This window comes from Populus trichocarpa, chromosome 10 (genome assembly GCF_000002775.5).
Source record: "Populus trichocarpa isolate Nisqually-1 chromosome 10, P.trichocarpa_v4.1, whole genome shotgun sequence".
Classification (NCBI taxonomy): Eukaryota; Viridiplantae; Streptophyta; class Magnoliopsida; order Malpighiales; family Salicaceae; genus Populus; species Populus trichocarpa.
The window spans coordinates 6,086,512-6,101,235 of NC_037294.2; the positions used below are offsets into that span (position 1 = coordinate 6,086,512).

At 36.8% G+C, this 14,724-nt stretch overlaps 1 protein-coding gene across 1 annotated transcript; it reads right to left on the reverse strand.

Moving 5' to 3' along the window:
• Nucleotides 1-8,065: 8,065 nt before the first annotated feature.
• Nucleotides 8,066-13,922, reverse strand: LOC18102341 (serine/threonine-protein kinase PBL34). The gene is made up of 6 exons (XM_024609354.2): nt 13,441-13,922; nt 11,511-11,845; nt 11,228-11,363; nt 10,428-10,564; nt 10,218-10,341; nt 8,066-8,889 (listed from the first exon to the last, which is right to left on the reverse strand). Exons 1-6 carry the CDS (start codon nt 13,625-13,627, stop codon nt 8,369-8,371), a joined length of 1,440 nt encoding a protein of 479 aa, XP_024465122.1. The 5' UTR covers nt 13,628-13,922; the 3' UTR covers nt 8,066-8,368.
• Nucleotides 13,923-14,724: the final 802 nt, after the last annotated feature.

The window sequence follows — 14,724 nt, forward strand, 5'->3', positions numbered from 1 at the left end:
ACCATAATTTACATGTCATAAATTTGAATATCAACATCATAAAGTTTTACAAAATGCAAGTTGTCTATTTGTACTACTAGATAGATTATTACAAGGTAATTATTACGAGATTGCTAAAATGTCATGGTCATGAGAGTTCCTATTACAAATCAAACTTGATGTAAGTGCATACAAATTTCTTATAATATAATTGAACAATGGACATATAATCGTGATTGGATTAATATATATTAAAGTAGGTTCTCATTAATAACTTCCTACTGAGTTTATCCGTAATATTTTACTTCACATCTTTGTATAACCTTATGCCGCATTATTTTATTCAAGCTATGTTCAATAACAACCGATGACATGTATTATGGTCTAAGAATCCTTGTACATATAGAATTATTTCATTCATAAATATTCATTCCTAACTATGATCAATTTTGTATATGGTCCTTTAAACATTAATTATGATTATAAATGACACATTATACTCTTTACTTCAACATTTCAATAAATACTTTCAAATGAGATGGTTCACAACACTCGTTATCAATTATCTTAGTATGGATCCCATTAACCGGAGTTAACTTCATCATTTACTCTCGGCTATCCAACATGGATATTATTAACCAAAGCTAATCTTTAGTGCTTATTCTCGGTTATCCAACATGGATGTCATTAGCCAAGGCTAATCTCATCATTCATCCTCAACTATGCAACATGGACATCATTAGCCAAAACTAATCTTCAGTATTTATTCTCGACTATCCAACATGGATGTCATTAGCCAAAGCTAATCTCATCATATATTCCTGATTATCCAATATGGATATTATTAACGAACGCTAATCTCATCATTCATTCTCGTTTATCCAACATGGATACCATTAGCTAAAGCTAATCTTATCATTCATTCCTGGTTATCCAACATGGACACCATTAGCCAAAGCTAATCTTCAGTATTTATTCTCGACTATCCAACATAAATGCCATTAGCCAAAGCTAATCTCATCATTTATTCCTGGTTATCCAATATGGATACTATTAGTCAACGCTAATCTCATCATTCATTCTCGGTTATCCAATATGGATACCATTAGCCAAAGCTAATCTTATCATTCATTCTTGGCTATCCAGCATGGATATCATTAGCCAAAGCTAATCTCAATATTCTTTACAATTCATGAATAAATTAAACAACTGAATTCGGATAGCAATACTATACAAGAGTACTTTGAGAGTTTAATAGAACGAGATGAAGGTGGAAATCACCTACATGTTCCCCTCGTAGTATGTCCTCACCTAGTCGAAGATCCAATTCTGTTTGCACCTCTTGATACATAACGAGACCATTACTTAGTATATTTTTATCTCTAGGCATCATCAAAGATTATTTCCACACATATATATTGTAAGACCTGGCCTTTTCAAGGCCAAAATCGATGGAGATTTGTTTTTATATAAATCATCAGGTTCTAGATGTTTTTCACCATATCATTCTGCAGATTTATAATTGCATTTCATTCATTAACAAGGCACAATTCACATAGGATAATGTAAATCAACATTCCTATAAAACGGATTCTCAATACACATGCCCACAATATTATATTTTCATACTCATAGGTTTACATTACATCATATTGACATAGTCATAAATTCACATTCTTATTCTAGTCTCATTATCATCACGAGTTCATACAAAAGTGTCGAATAGCAAGTTACACAACTAGTACTTTCAATATCCTAGCCTCATGTAATTTCACAATATAACATCCTCATAAGAAGAATATCACATGCATATATTCATTCATACATGTCATATCTACATGTTTGCACATACACATTTGTGTCCCATTTCAATTTTTCATTACAAGTCTTTACATAAGGGGTCGGACGACTAATTAAGCGATTAATATGTCTGTTCATACAGAACTTAAATCACCCGTAACATGCGAATATATATTCTTTTCAAAATGTGTGAGCTGCAAAACAGATTTCCTTACGCACCATGTTGGTATGATGTCCCTATTACAGCATAAGGTAATTTCAAGCATTATAAGCAATTTAAGAAAACATAATAAAGCAATATTAATGTTACATTTCATTCATAGACCAAAAGAGCATAATTCTTTCATTTTTCCTTTCTTATGTAAATATCACCCTTAATAATTCGTCAATTACCGAAGCTAATTACAATACTCAAACCCGGTCATCCATCTCGAATACTATTAACCAAACTAACGTTATTCTTTGTTTAAAGCATAACAATCATAGTTATTTCATATACATGGTATATACAAAACATAGTACACATGAACGCGTCAATTCTTGAAACTAACATCCCGGTCATCCCCTTAGGATGCCATTAGCCGAAGCTAATCGTTTACCCATCCCGGTCATCCACTTATGAAGCCTTTAGCTGAAGCTAATCATTTATCCATCCTAGGATGCCATTAGCCGAAGCTAATCATTTATCATCATGGTCATCCACTAAGGTTGTCATTAGCCAAAGCTAATTATTTGTCCATCCTGGTCATCCACTTAGGATGCCATTAGTCGAAACTAATCATTTATCATTCTCGGTCATCCACTTAGGATGCCATTAGCTGAAGCTAATTATTTATTCATCTCGGTCATCCACTTAGGATGCCATTAGCCGCAGTTAATCATTAACCAATCAAACATCCCAGAGGCGGTTTATGAAATCACTATAACATGATAATATATCCTTTGAAATGCTTATTCAAACGATTCATAACAATTTGACATTCACTATAACATAATAGTAGACCTTTCGTAATACTCGTACGAATGTTCCGTAATAGTTTAATGTTCAATAAACACGATAATAAATCATTTCTTATACACAAACAAACATTCTATAACAGTTTAACATTCAGTATAACACAACAGTAAACTCTTCGTATTACTCATCCAACCATTCATGATAGTTAATGTTCAATACGATACAACAATAGATCCCTTGTAATACTCATACAAAAATTCATAACAATTTAGCATTATGTATAACACAATAATAGATCCTTCTTAATACTCATATAAACATTCGCGACAAATAACCTTCAACATAATATAACGATAGATTCTTCATATTACTCATACAACCATTCATAACAATTAACATTCAGTATAATGCAACGGTAGATCTTTTGAAATACTCATACAACCATTCATGACAATTAACCTTCAGTATAATACAACGGTAGATCCTTCGTAATACTCATACAACCATTCGTGACAATTAACATTCAGTATAATACAATGATAGATCCTTCGTAATATTCATACAATTAACATTCAGTATAATACAATGATAGATCCTTCGTAATATTCATACAATCATTTGTGACAATTAACATTCAGTATAATACAACGGTAGATCCTTTGTAATACTCATACAACCATTCATGATAGTTTAGCATTCAGTATAACACAACAGTACACCCTTTGTATTACTCATCCAACCATTCATGATAGTTAATGTTCAATACAATACAATACAACAATAGATCCCTCATAATACTCATAAAAATTCATAACAATTTATCACTATGTATAGTACAATAATAGATCCTTCGCAATACTTATATAAACATTCGTGACAAATAACTTTCAACATAATACAACGATAGATCCTTCGTAATACTCATACAACCATTCGTGACAATTAACATTCAGTATAATACAACGGTAGATCCTTTGTAATACTCATACAACCATTTGTGACAGTTTAGCATTCCATAAAGCACAACAATAGATCCTTCGTAATAAATTCACTTTAGAAGCTAACGTTACGCTAGAAGGGGGGTGGAAATCACCTACCTATTCCTTCAGTGGGGTGTCCTTGCTCGGTCGATGATCCGATCCCAGTCGCACCACCCAACACATCAATGATCACATAACAGACCAGCAAAAGCCAGCAGAAGTGCCAGCTTCCGGCTTCAAAGAGCATAGCAAACCAACCTACAAAAAGCAGCAACACTAGCTAGAGAGGAAACCACACAGCTACTCTAGCATACTAGGAGTATTCCACTGAAACAAACCCAGAAGTATACTGCATGTAGCAGTAACCACCGCTGACTAGGATGCACATCCATCAACGGGACACCATCTATTTGCACCTTCAAAACGCAGCAAACTCAAAATGAAAATACAAGCTACAGAAACCACCTGGTGGGTAGAGCGCAGCAACAAGCAGCCGAAGTAGCAACAAACCAGCAAAAACCGGGTCATACAATACTCAGCAACAGCCTGAACCAACAAACCCAACCAACAATAGTGGCAGCACCATAGGGCTGGAACGAAGTCCAGCTCCAACAACTAGCTTCAAGCAGCTAGGCAAACCACCCAAAGCATTAGCAGCCTCGGGTAGCAAGAACAGGACTTCAAACAGCAGTCAACAACAAAAACCCGTAGGACACACAGCAAAGCAGTCAGGCAAAGCTAGGGACACATCCACAGCAGACACGTCCCAGCAGGCCTGCCGGAAAAGTATCCAAGAACAGAGGGACCAACAAGCTGGACGCAAGAAGCCAACTGACCAGACTTCCCTCCAGAAGCTAAACAATATCACAGCACATAACAGCTGCAAATCAACTTTAGCAAACCAACAAAGCACACTATAGCAGTAGACCAAACAAAGCAGTTGGAATCTGCAGCAACAACCATGACACAACCAGAGAAACCCCGCAAGGAAAGCGTACAGAACTGGCCAACCCAGCAGGAGAACTCTGCCAAACAAACCCAAAAAGGGCCATCCACAAGCAATCGGCAACCGAGGAGACAGTCACCAATCCATCGAATAGCTGATTTCATGAGGTGAGTCACCTCATGATGGTTCAGAGGGCTATTACGCCCTCTGAAAATCCAGCAGAATAAACTTTACAGAATAGAAGGGGTAGCGAATTTCCTACCACTTCTAAGACTAGAGAAAAGATTTCTCGATTTCCCGACAACAGGGTCTGGGTGCTGAGAAGTACCTGGGTTATGAAGAGGAGCCAGTCACCAATCCATCGAATAGCTGATTTCATGAGGTGCTGTTTTGCTGCTATATGCAGGTTCATTTGCTGCCCTTTCTGTAGTTGCTGCTGGGTTTGCTACTCCCTCTCCTTGCTGCTGGAGTGGCTGTTGATGCTGCTATATGCAGCCTGATGTGTTGTGCTTCTTGAAGCTGTTTGGTCGGCTCAATCTCTTGAAGTGGGCTGCTGGTTCCTCTGGTTGCTCTGTACAATCAGTTGGTTTGTTGCGTCCAGCTTGGCGGGCTGGTTTCCTGCTGCTGGTTGTTGCTGTTTTCTGCTGTATTGCAGGTTGGCTTTCCTCACGGATGATTGCTTCTCAGAGGAGGAGCCTTGCTGTTGTCTGCTGGCATGCGTCCAGTTGTGGCCTGTGCTACAGAGTTGTTTCCATTATGGCTGCACTTTGTTCGATCTATGGCCATCACGGTGCTGTGGTCCTTGATGCGTTTTATGTAGTCTTGTTTTGGGTCATTCAGCTTGTCCCCTGCTGATGGTTGGTGCTGCGGGTTGCCTATATGTCTAGGCATTGGGTTCTTGTTGGTATTTTTTGGGGTAATTTGCTGCTTTCTGCAGCGCTGCTTATGTAGCGGTTAGTTAGGCTATGTTTTAGTTTGTAATGTACTGTTATTTGTTTAAGATAGCTTGTTCCCCTGGCTTTTATATATACATGCTTCTATATTCTTATTTGGTGGTTTCTAACTTAATTTTGTTTTGATCTATAAAATTTCATACATTTGATAAAAAAAAATGATCACAATCAGCATATTTGTATTTGATAATCACATAACTCGTTACCATATATTTTTCAAAAATACACATGCTCACATTCAAGTGTTCCACATATTACACAATCATACAATGAGATCGTTATAAGCATTTACATCATTTCTGACATGGGAGTCTGCCGCAAAAAATCGGCAGCAAAACTGCTTCACTAGTGATACAAAATTCAACAGCGAAACTGATTCTCTTGTGACATGCAATTCGTCAGCAAAACTGACTCGTTGGTGACATACCGTTTGTCAACGAAAATTGGCGACATGGACTCGTCCACAAAACTGATTTGATGAAACACAGACTTGTCAGCGAATTGATTTGCTGCAATGCAAACTCATCAGTGAACTGATTTGCTGGAATACAAATTCGTTAGCAAAACTGATGACACAGACTCGTCAACGAAATTGATTTGTCAAAACACAGATTCATCAGTGAACTGATTCGCTGCAACACAACTCGTCAACAAACTGGTTCGTTACAACATAAACTCATCATCGAACTGATTCGCTAAAACACAAAATCATAAGCGAACTGATTCACTGGGACACCACAATTTGGCAGCAAAAACTGTTCCGCTTGAGACAACACAATTCGATAGTGCAACTGATTCGTTGCAGACAACACAATTCGACAGCGAAAATTAATTCGTTGCAGACAACACAATTTGGCAGCGAACACTAATTCATTGCTGACAACACAATTCGGTAGTGAAAACTCATTCGCTACTGACAGCACAATTCAGCAGCGAACACTGATTCGCTGCAAAAAACACAATTTCGACAGCGAACGCTGGTTCGCTATAGACAACACAATTTCGACAGCGAACGCTAGTTGAATTTTTTTTTCACCCGTGTTGGACCATAAATAATGACCTTTATCAAAAATTGTGGAGTGACTTCATCTATAGTTTTTTATTTTCATGGATCAAGTATAATTTGTTGTTTTAGTTATTGTTACGGCAATGTTTGGCACTGCGGTTGGAAAGTACTTTTGAAAATTTTTGAAAATTTTTATTTTTTTTGTTTTAAATTAATATATTTTCATATCATTTTGATATGCTGATGTCAAAAATAATTTAAAAAAAAAAACATTATTTTAATGTGTTTTGGAATAAAAATCACTTTGAAAAGCAACCGCTACCATACTCTCAAATACCCTTCTGTCTTTCTCTTTCTCTGAGAGGGTTGATAACAATTGAATGATTTCTTTGAGGTTGCCGAACACCTTGTGTTGCCTCAATATAAAAATCTACTCAAGGAAGAGGTAAAAAACTCCCTTATGTTCTGCTTGAAATGACTTTTACTGTTGATTCTCAAATGTGGTTGGCCACTGCTATTAAGATCACTGCCATATTGAAGCTTATGATCTTCATAAGTCTGCCAGTGTAAAAAATGAAATGAGTTTTTTGTGCTCAATTACGAGGTAATAACTTGTATCACCATCTTCAACTCCGTAATAACTTGTATCACCATCTTCAACTGCTCAAGGAGTTTCACGGGCGAGATGGATTTGAGGTTGAAAATGCCGATAAGATCTTTGAGAGCACATCCAAAGAACAACTGACAAGGTGATGAATTAGCATTTGCATGAAATACATCATTTTGGAATGGATCGAGAATCATTTCTGCACATTTAGCTAGATGTCAAGAAGCGGTCTTCCAGGCTGAGACCCTAACATAATTACATGTGTTGTACATACATAAATAAACCTTATTTACGCAAATGCTTATTAAAATGGATGGTAGGTCTGATATGCTATGATCTTTCAACCACTTGTTCGCGGTTTTTTTTTATTTATTTATTGAAAGAGGCAATTTATTCCAGTCTGAATGGCTGAATAACATTGAATTATTACGAGCAGAAACATCAAACATCAGAAGGCTGTCAAGCCCTAAGGTAGGATGACCTGGTAACAGGAAAGACTAGGTTCCGTTGGCATACCTTCAATGGGAATCACACGTCCTTCCAATTCATCTCAATCCTCACGCCTCGACTCCTTGGAGTCTGTGCAAAGTCATTCGCATGCTGCGTTGGGGGGTTTCGCTCCCTAGCAGCGCTGCCTGCCCACCCCAGACTAGTTATCACCCATTCTGCCCATAGCAACAGTTTCATATTGGAGTCTTGGCCATTATACTGCTCGTATACTGGAAGAAGCGCCTTGAAGGTTATCTAAACAAACAAAACCATAAACTCTTACCTGCATATTTCTCATCATTTTTTTTACTATGTGGCCACGATTTAAATTGTCAACAGATAGGAACTATAACGGAAAATTTTTCCAATCGGGCATAGGAGCTAATAATCTTTAAACATTTTCCTGACTGCAGTGAAACATGACTGACAGATTTTTTGCCATGAGCTTCACCTGTCCTTAACATTACCCCCTGTGGGAAGGTCATCATTCTAAATACAACACATAGAGGCATGTTCCTCCATTGCCTTCAAAGTTGTCCAAGAACAATTGCTTTCACAGAAAATACATCTATACTGAGAACAAAGGTGAAAAAAGAAATGAATGAAAAGAGGTGGCTAAAAGAAGCACATACTTCAATGATCCTGTGCTACTATGGTTTACCATTGGGTTTTGGCGATTTATGGGGGTATTGATAGTGATAAGGGGAAGCATGGGAACCATGTGGTATTGAAAGACTCCTTTGTTGGTGCCCGTTCCTAGATAACAATCCAGCCTGTGAGCGGACACCATTTCTCGCATTTGGGCTGGATCCAACCCGTTCAGCTTGCATGGTCTGGAAATAATATGATGTGCTTGCCATGTCCTTGAGGTTGGGCAGAGGCTTCAATGCGTTGACCACTTCACTCATTAGAGGCCTGGCTTTAGGATCCCTACTAAGGCAATGAGCAGCTAGCTGTGCAGCTTTCTGGGCACCTTTTATTGAAAAGTGACCTTCAAGCCGAGGGTCTATCAACCGGTAGAATCTTCTTCTCTCCCCTAGATGTGGTCTCGCCCACTCAACAAGGTTATGTTCTCCATTAGGTCGGTTCTTATCCATTGATCTTCTGCCAGTTATCATTTCAAGCAAGACCACACCAAAACTGTAGACGTCACTCCTTGAAGTAAGATGTCCTGACAGAAGTGTTATAGCCTGTTTAGCTTTAAAAGGTTTGAAAAAGAGTACATGTTTTACAAGATAAGTTTGCTTGCATCTGGGAATTGTAAAAGGCAGGTATTCAAAGATTCAAAGAAAAGACAGGATAAAAGAAAGGGACTCTAACTCCAAGCTCATGTCATTAGGAGTGAAAGGTAGCTAGTTGATGAAATGATCATATTGACCAACAGAATGCTGTGTATCTTTCCTCCCTAATATGAACAGGACTGACTACCTGGAGTTACATCATAGTATTGGACTGCATACAATGAATACCTACTACAGAGACATGCAAATCGAATATTGTTTGGCAATTTTATCTATTATCTAGAACCAAAAAATTACCCAATATGAAGAATTAAGTCACCATCCATAAATCTTCACATACACAATATGGTGCAAGATCAATAGGATGCAGAAGCATCAACCAATTTCTAGTCCTTGAACACAAGAAGCTTCTTAGTTTAGTTGTTAAAGTCGCTGACCATTGTATCGAGAGACTTGGAATCTAATTCTACTGCTCAGTCTTATTGGAAGGGCTACCTATTAGTGTAAGCCAGCCATTGGGCCAAAGAAAAACAAATTGTCCTTGAACATTCTAATTTTTAGTTACAATCAATATTGGATGCCCAGTGTGCTGGAATGGAAAAGGGTAAAGGGCATAAAGATTGTTAAAGGTACAGAAAAGATGGAATGGTAGGATTGACCCCTTATCCTGTTCGGATGTGTCAATTGAAGAGAGGGGAAGGGGAGGCAATGTAGGACTTAATATAGGTGAGATAACTAAAAAAAAAGAAATTTTTAACGAGGGGGATGGAGTTCTTTTCTAATTTTAAATTAAGGGTTTTTTGTTATTTAAGAATAGAGAAACTGAGTTAAATATTTTATTGCTTTCAACTCCCCAAATTGAGGTTTGATAGTTCTTACTATATGAGGGGTATGGACCCTTCTAATCCTTCCCTTCCCTCTACTGAAATGAGAACCAAACAAAGGTTGTGGTTCTAACCCCACCTTCCCCTTCCCTTAACCCAAATCCTCCCTAGCCAAATTTGTTGCCCTCGCATGGAGTTTAGTTTAACTGTGGCACTGAAATATGTAAACACGTTGGTACATGCAGATAACAGATACAAAAGCTAATCCTACTAATTCATACAGAAAAGCTTTTAAGCTTATCCCAGTGCGTACTGGACTGTGCACATAACACAAGCAATTACAGCTATAAAAAAAGCTAAACACACATATCTAAGTTTTCAGGAAATCAAATTAAGTTGAGAAATGTAAGGGATGAAGAGAAAATCATGCTTACCAGTCATTACATACTCTGGGGCCGCATAACCATAAGTTCCCATCACACGGGTTGATACATGGGTCTTATCTCCCTCAGGACCATCTTTGGCAAGTCCAAAATCAGAAAGCTTGGCATTATAATCCTGACATAGAATATTATTAGTAGGATGCACCATAGTAAAATACAAAGAAGAAAAGGAGAAAAAATTGCTAGAATTTAATTGTGTACCGCATCTAATAAGATATTGGAGGTCTTAAAATCACGATAAATCACCGGCCTTTCAGTTTCTTCATGAAGAAAGGCAAGACCTTTGGCAGCACCTAAAGCAATTTTCATTCTTATGGACCATGGAAGAGGCAGGGACCCTGCATATGAAATAGCCATTAGAAAGAAACATAAAAGATGTATGATGTTTAATATGCAAATTGTGCAAACACAAGGCAAAACTTGACAGCGTTAATACGATGTAAGACAAAGTTTCTGCGTGTCAACATCATAAATATGACAGGGTAATAGAACAGCTCTATTGTTTAAAATTCAGTTGTTTCATTGCGTTACTTTCCGAAATCGATTGTTAACTTGGAAGTGCAAAAAATAGCCTGCAAAACCTGATGCAGATGCGATGATTTGCTAGAATTTTCATAACTTTATGGCCTGAGTTAAACGTGACAGAATTCAAAAATTTCACACCTCATCCTGAGTTTCACCACCCATGATCAAGTTATTCTTCCCATCAAGTTATTTTCATGTGGTGTTTGTTATTTAGCTAAATCTAGCATGGATGTGAATCACTTTGCCAAGAACTTCATCCAACATTAAAAAACAGTCTCTACAGAGTAATTAGAATACATTCATCCTCAGATAAATAGACATGTATCCATTGCTGTGGAGAAAAAGGGTAGAGGGAACAACTTTTCACTGCACATTCTAAATTTCTTTCATACTACAAACCATAAAAACTTTTAAGGAAGATAAGGGAGGGGGGGGGGTGGGGGGCGCAACTAGAAAGGCAAAATGTAGTTGCATACTTCGAAACAGGTGGTTCTCCAAGCTTCCTCGAGGCATGAACTCGTACACTAGCAGCCTTTGATCATCTTCAATGCAGTAGCCAATCAGTTTAACCAGGTTAGGATGAACAAGATCGCCAAGGAAATTCACTTCAGCCTGCCACACAGATTCAACAATTAAAAGCAAACCTAGGAGCAAGATATTTGAATGGTTGGAAAACAAAGTTATTGAAAATGATAAAAGACAAAAATATAATAGTGAATATTTCATATGTGAAGTAAATAGATTAGAAATGTCCCATACCAGCCACTCTTTATGACCTTGGAGCCCATCATGATTAAGGGTTTTAACAGCAACAGTGAGGCCAGTACCAGGTTTCACTGGAGCAGTTCCATTTTCTTCAATCCATCCCTTGAAAACACAACCAAAGCCACCTTCACCAAGAAGACTCTCAGGTCTAAAATTTCTTGTCGCAAACTTGAGATCATTAAATGTGAACTTCCTTAGTCGGGAAGCAACTTTAAGCTCCTCTTCAAGTTTGGAAGTGGATGAGTTACTTTCTGTATTACTTGTGGTTGAGGTTGAAACAACAAGAGCAGCTGGTTGGTCTATGCTTGTATCATTCGTGGATTTACTTTCTGTTGATTCACAGACTTACCCTATTAGCATACAGACTACTGCAAAATGAAATCTAGAGGGATGGTAATCATAACATTGGAATAGCCAAGTATAGCACTATACACTACAAAAGTCCTTCCAGATACAAGTACACCTGAGAGCTTTTCAGTGGAACGCTAAACTGGATGCCAGTGTGTTCAAGTTTGACAAAGATATGGGAACACCCAACCCAGATCATAATTAAAACGGTACAAGAGAAAAAAAAAATGAAAAATAAACTACAATGTAGCATTTAGATGTATATTCAATGTAAATGGAACAAAAGAAAGCACACAGTAATACCATATATGCATGTAAAGATAATTATGGTTTCTTTCGACTTGAACTCCACATATGAAAATCATTGTTTCCCTCACTCGGCTATTTAAACTGAACATAATAGTAATTCTTCCAACCTCACACAGCCCCTCTCAAAAATGCTTTTGAAATAAAGCATCCGTCACCTGGTAAGATTTTCATTAAATCCATAGGGCAGCTGGATCCCTCACCAACCCAATCTTTACCGCCATTATGACCAATAGAATGTTTCCATTACACAAATGCCAACTCATAAATCATTCAACCACCACTAGCATACTTACTATTATTCTGAGCTCAAAGCCATTTTTCTGAAATTCAGGACATGGCTGCAATCATTTGAAGAGTTTGTTTCAAATACACTGTCGAAACAGCTGGTCCCACTTTCTGCTAAAGCAATGAACTATAGACATCTTTTGACCACAAATTTGGGATGATGCTTAATCGAATTAAGGTTATGTTTTCAAAAACAAATAAGAAGAAATTTACTTCTTTGAAGAAAATAGAAACGCAAGTTCTATATACTTTAATCAGAAATATTTGTATATTAAAAGGTTAAGACTTAGTCAAGACTGGCTTTGGAAACGAGGAACATAATTGTTATAATGAAACAATTAACAAGGAAATAAAGATAACAAACATTTATTTTGGTGAGCAAAGTTCTGACCGAGAACAACAAGGTAAAGAGAAATGAAAGAACCAAATCTAACCAAAAACATCAAACTCAATCGAGTAAATAAATGCCTGAAGTACAAATAAGTAAAAATTTCGTTCCTTTATTTTCTACTTGAACTTAAAAATACCAGTTTCCCCAAGCTCGAGAAGTTACAATAAACAAAAAAACTGTTGTGCATGACTCTTCAAATAGTAATTCTGCATACTCGCAACACACTGCCGGAACTAAAACAACTTGTGTCTAGCATGACCTGAAGCAGCTTTGGAAAATCTAAGGAATCCAACTTTTCATATAAAAACTTTCACCCTGTCCATGGACCTCACAGCCAAGTCAGGCTTGATATTCATGCAGCTAGTCATTGGTTCCAAAAGTTAAAAAAGCTGCTGTTAGCTCCTTCTGGGGTCACTATTCTTAGCTACATATACAATATACAGACTAAACATTCTGTTTCAAAACCATTCTTGCTTGAAAAACCATACCAGGAAGAAAATTAAGCCAATCCAAACTGACAAGCTAAAAGAACAAAAACAATTAATCCACATTGGTCAAACCCAAAAAAAAAGAGAGAGAAATAGGAATTACCAAAATGGGTACTAGTCCCACTAACAGAGCTATCAACTTTGGATCTTGAAGAAATGCAGCTTCCTATAAACCTCAACTTGACCCAACACCCTGCCTCTGTACCATCTTTCTTCTTCTTCTTCCTCTCCTTTGATTTGCACACATCCCAAGAAGACTTCACTTTACCTTCTTCACTACCTAATCCCATCCTCTCCTTTCCTCTTCAAAAACCCTAAACACCAAAACCCATTTTTCATCAAACCAGCCCCCAAATCCCCCCCCCCCCTCCCCACAATCAAAAAATGGTTTCAAATTTAGCAATTTCTCTTCAATACCCACAAACCCAATTGAAAAAAGAAAAGGAAAAAAAGCGAGATCACCATCAAGTAGATCAAAAATGAAGGTCCCCTTTTTGAAAGTTTTTATTTTTAAGAACAACGGAACCTATTTAGACAGACAACAAAATGCATTTGTCTTCTATTTTTCATATTTAATCAGTTAAGACCAGGAAATGTCTGCTGCAGCTCTTGGATAATAGTAATAAGAATCAATCATACATTTTACTCCTTGTACTCTTCACATTTTCCTAATATGCCCACTCCACTCTTTTATTTACTTAATTGTCCCCTCTAATTACTTGTACTCTTCACGTTTTCCTAACATGCCCACTCACTCTTTTTTTGTTACTTGATCGATCCCTCTAATTAAGAGAATCTCTTAATATTGTCCTCGTCTTTTACACATTGTCCAAAATTAGCACTAAATTGAATTAAAAAACCATATTAAAAACTTTTTCTTAAGGAGAGAAACTAACTGAACAGAGAGTAGAAGGACAATATTAAAAACATATTAACAGTATAGAAATCAAATATAAGATTAACCCAATAATTAAAAAACATAAATCTTTCTAATAAGTATAATGCATGTAATTGTAATAATAATAATAATAATTAATAATCAAAATAATAGAGAAAAAAAAAAGAAAAAAAAGAAACCCCATTACGTAAATACCGCTAGCAGTCTAGCATTCCACTTGATACATGCATGCGCTACGCTTTTTCCTATAAAATCTAGATATCATAAACATGTTTCAAATAAATAAAAAGATTCGGGTTATATTCCCGACTGGGTTTATTAAATTTATTTTATCTTAATCAAATGATTAGAAAATTAGCAACGATAATAAACGTATAATTTTAAAAAAAAAACCGGGGAGCTAATAAATAAGATAACACCAGAACCGGCGTTTTTTCATTACCATAGGAACGACACGAATTTCTCATTATATCCTCGAAAATGGAATAA

Excerpts from the sequence above, each read along its gene's own strand:
- LOC18102341 (XM_024609354.2), bottom strand. The coding sequence starts at position 13,627 with ATGGGATTAGGTAGTGAAGAAGGTAAAGTGAAGTCTTCTTGGGATGTG. Across the intron at positions 10,342-10,427 it reads CCAATATCTTATTAGATGCG|GATTATAATGCCAAGCTTTC; the intron begins GTACACAATTAA and ends ATTCTATGTCAG. Across the intron at positions 8,890-10,217 it reads CCCAGAGTATGTAATGACTG|GACATCTTACTTCAAGGAGT; the intron begins GTAAGCATGATT and ends CACTTCTGTCAG.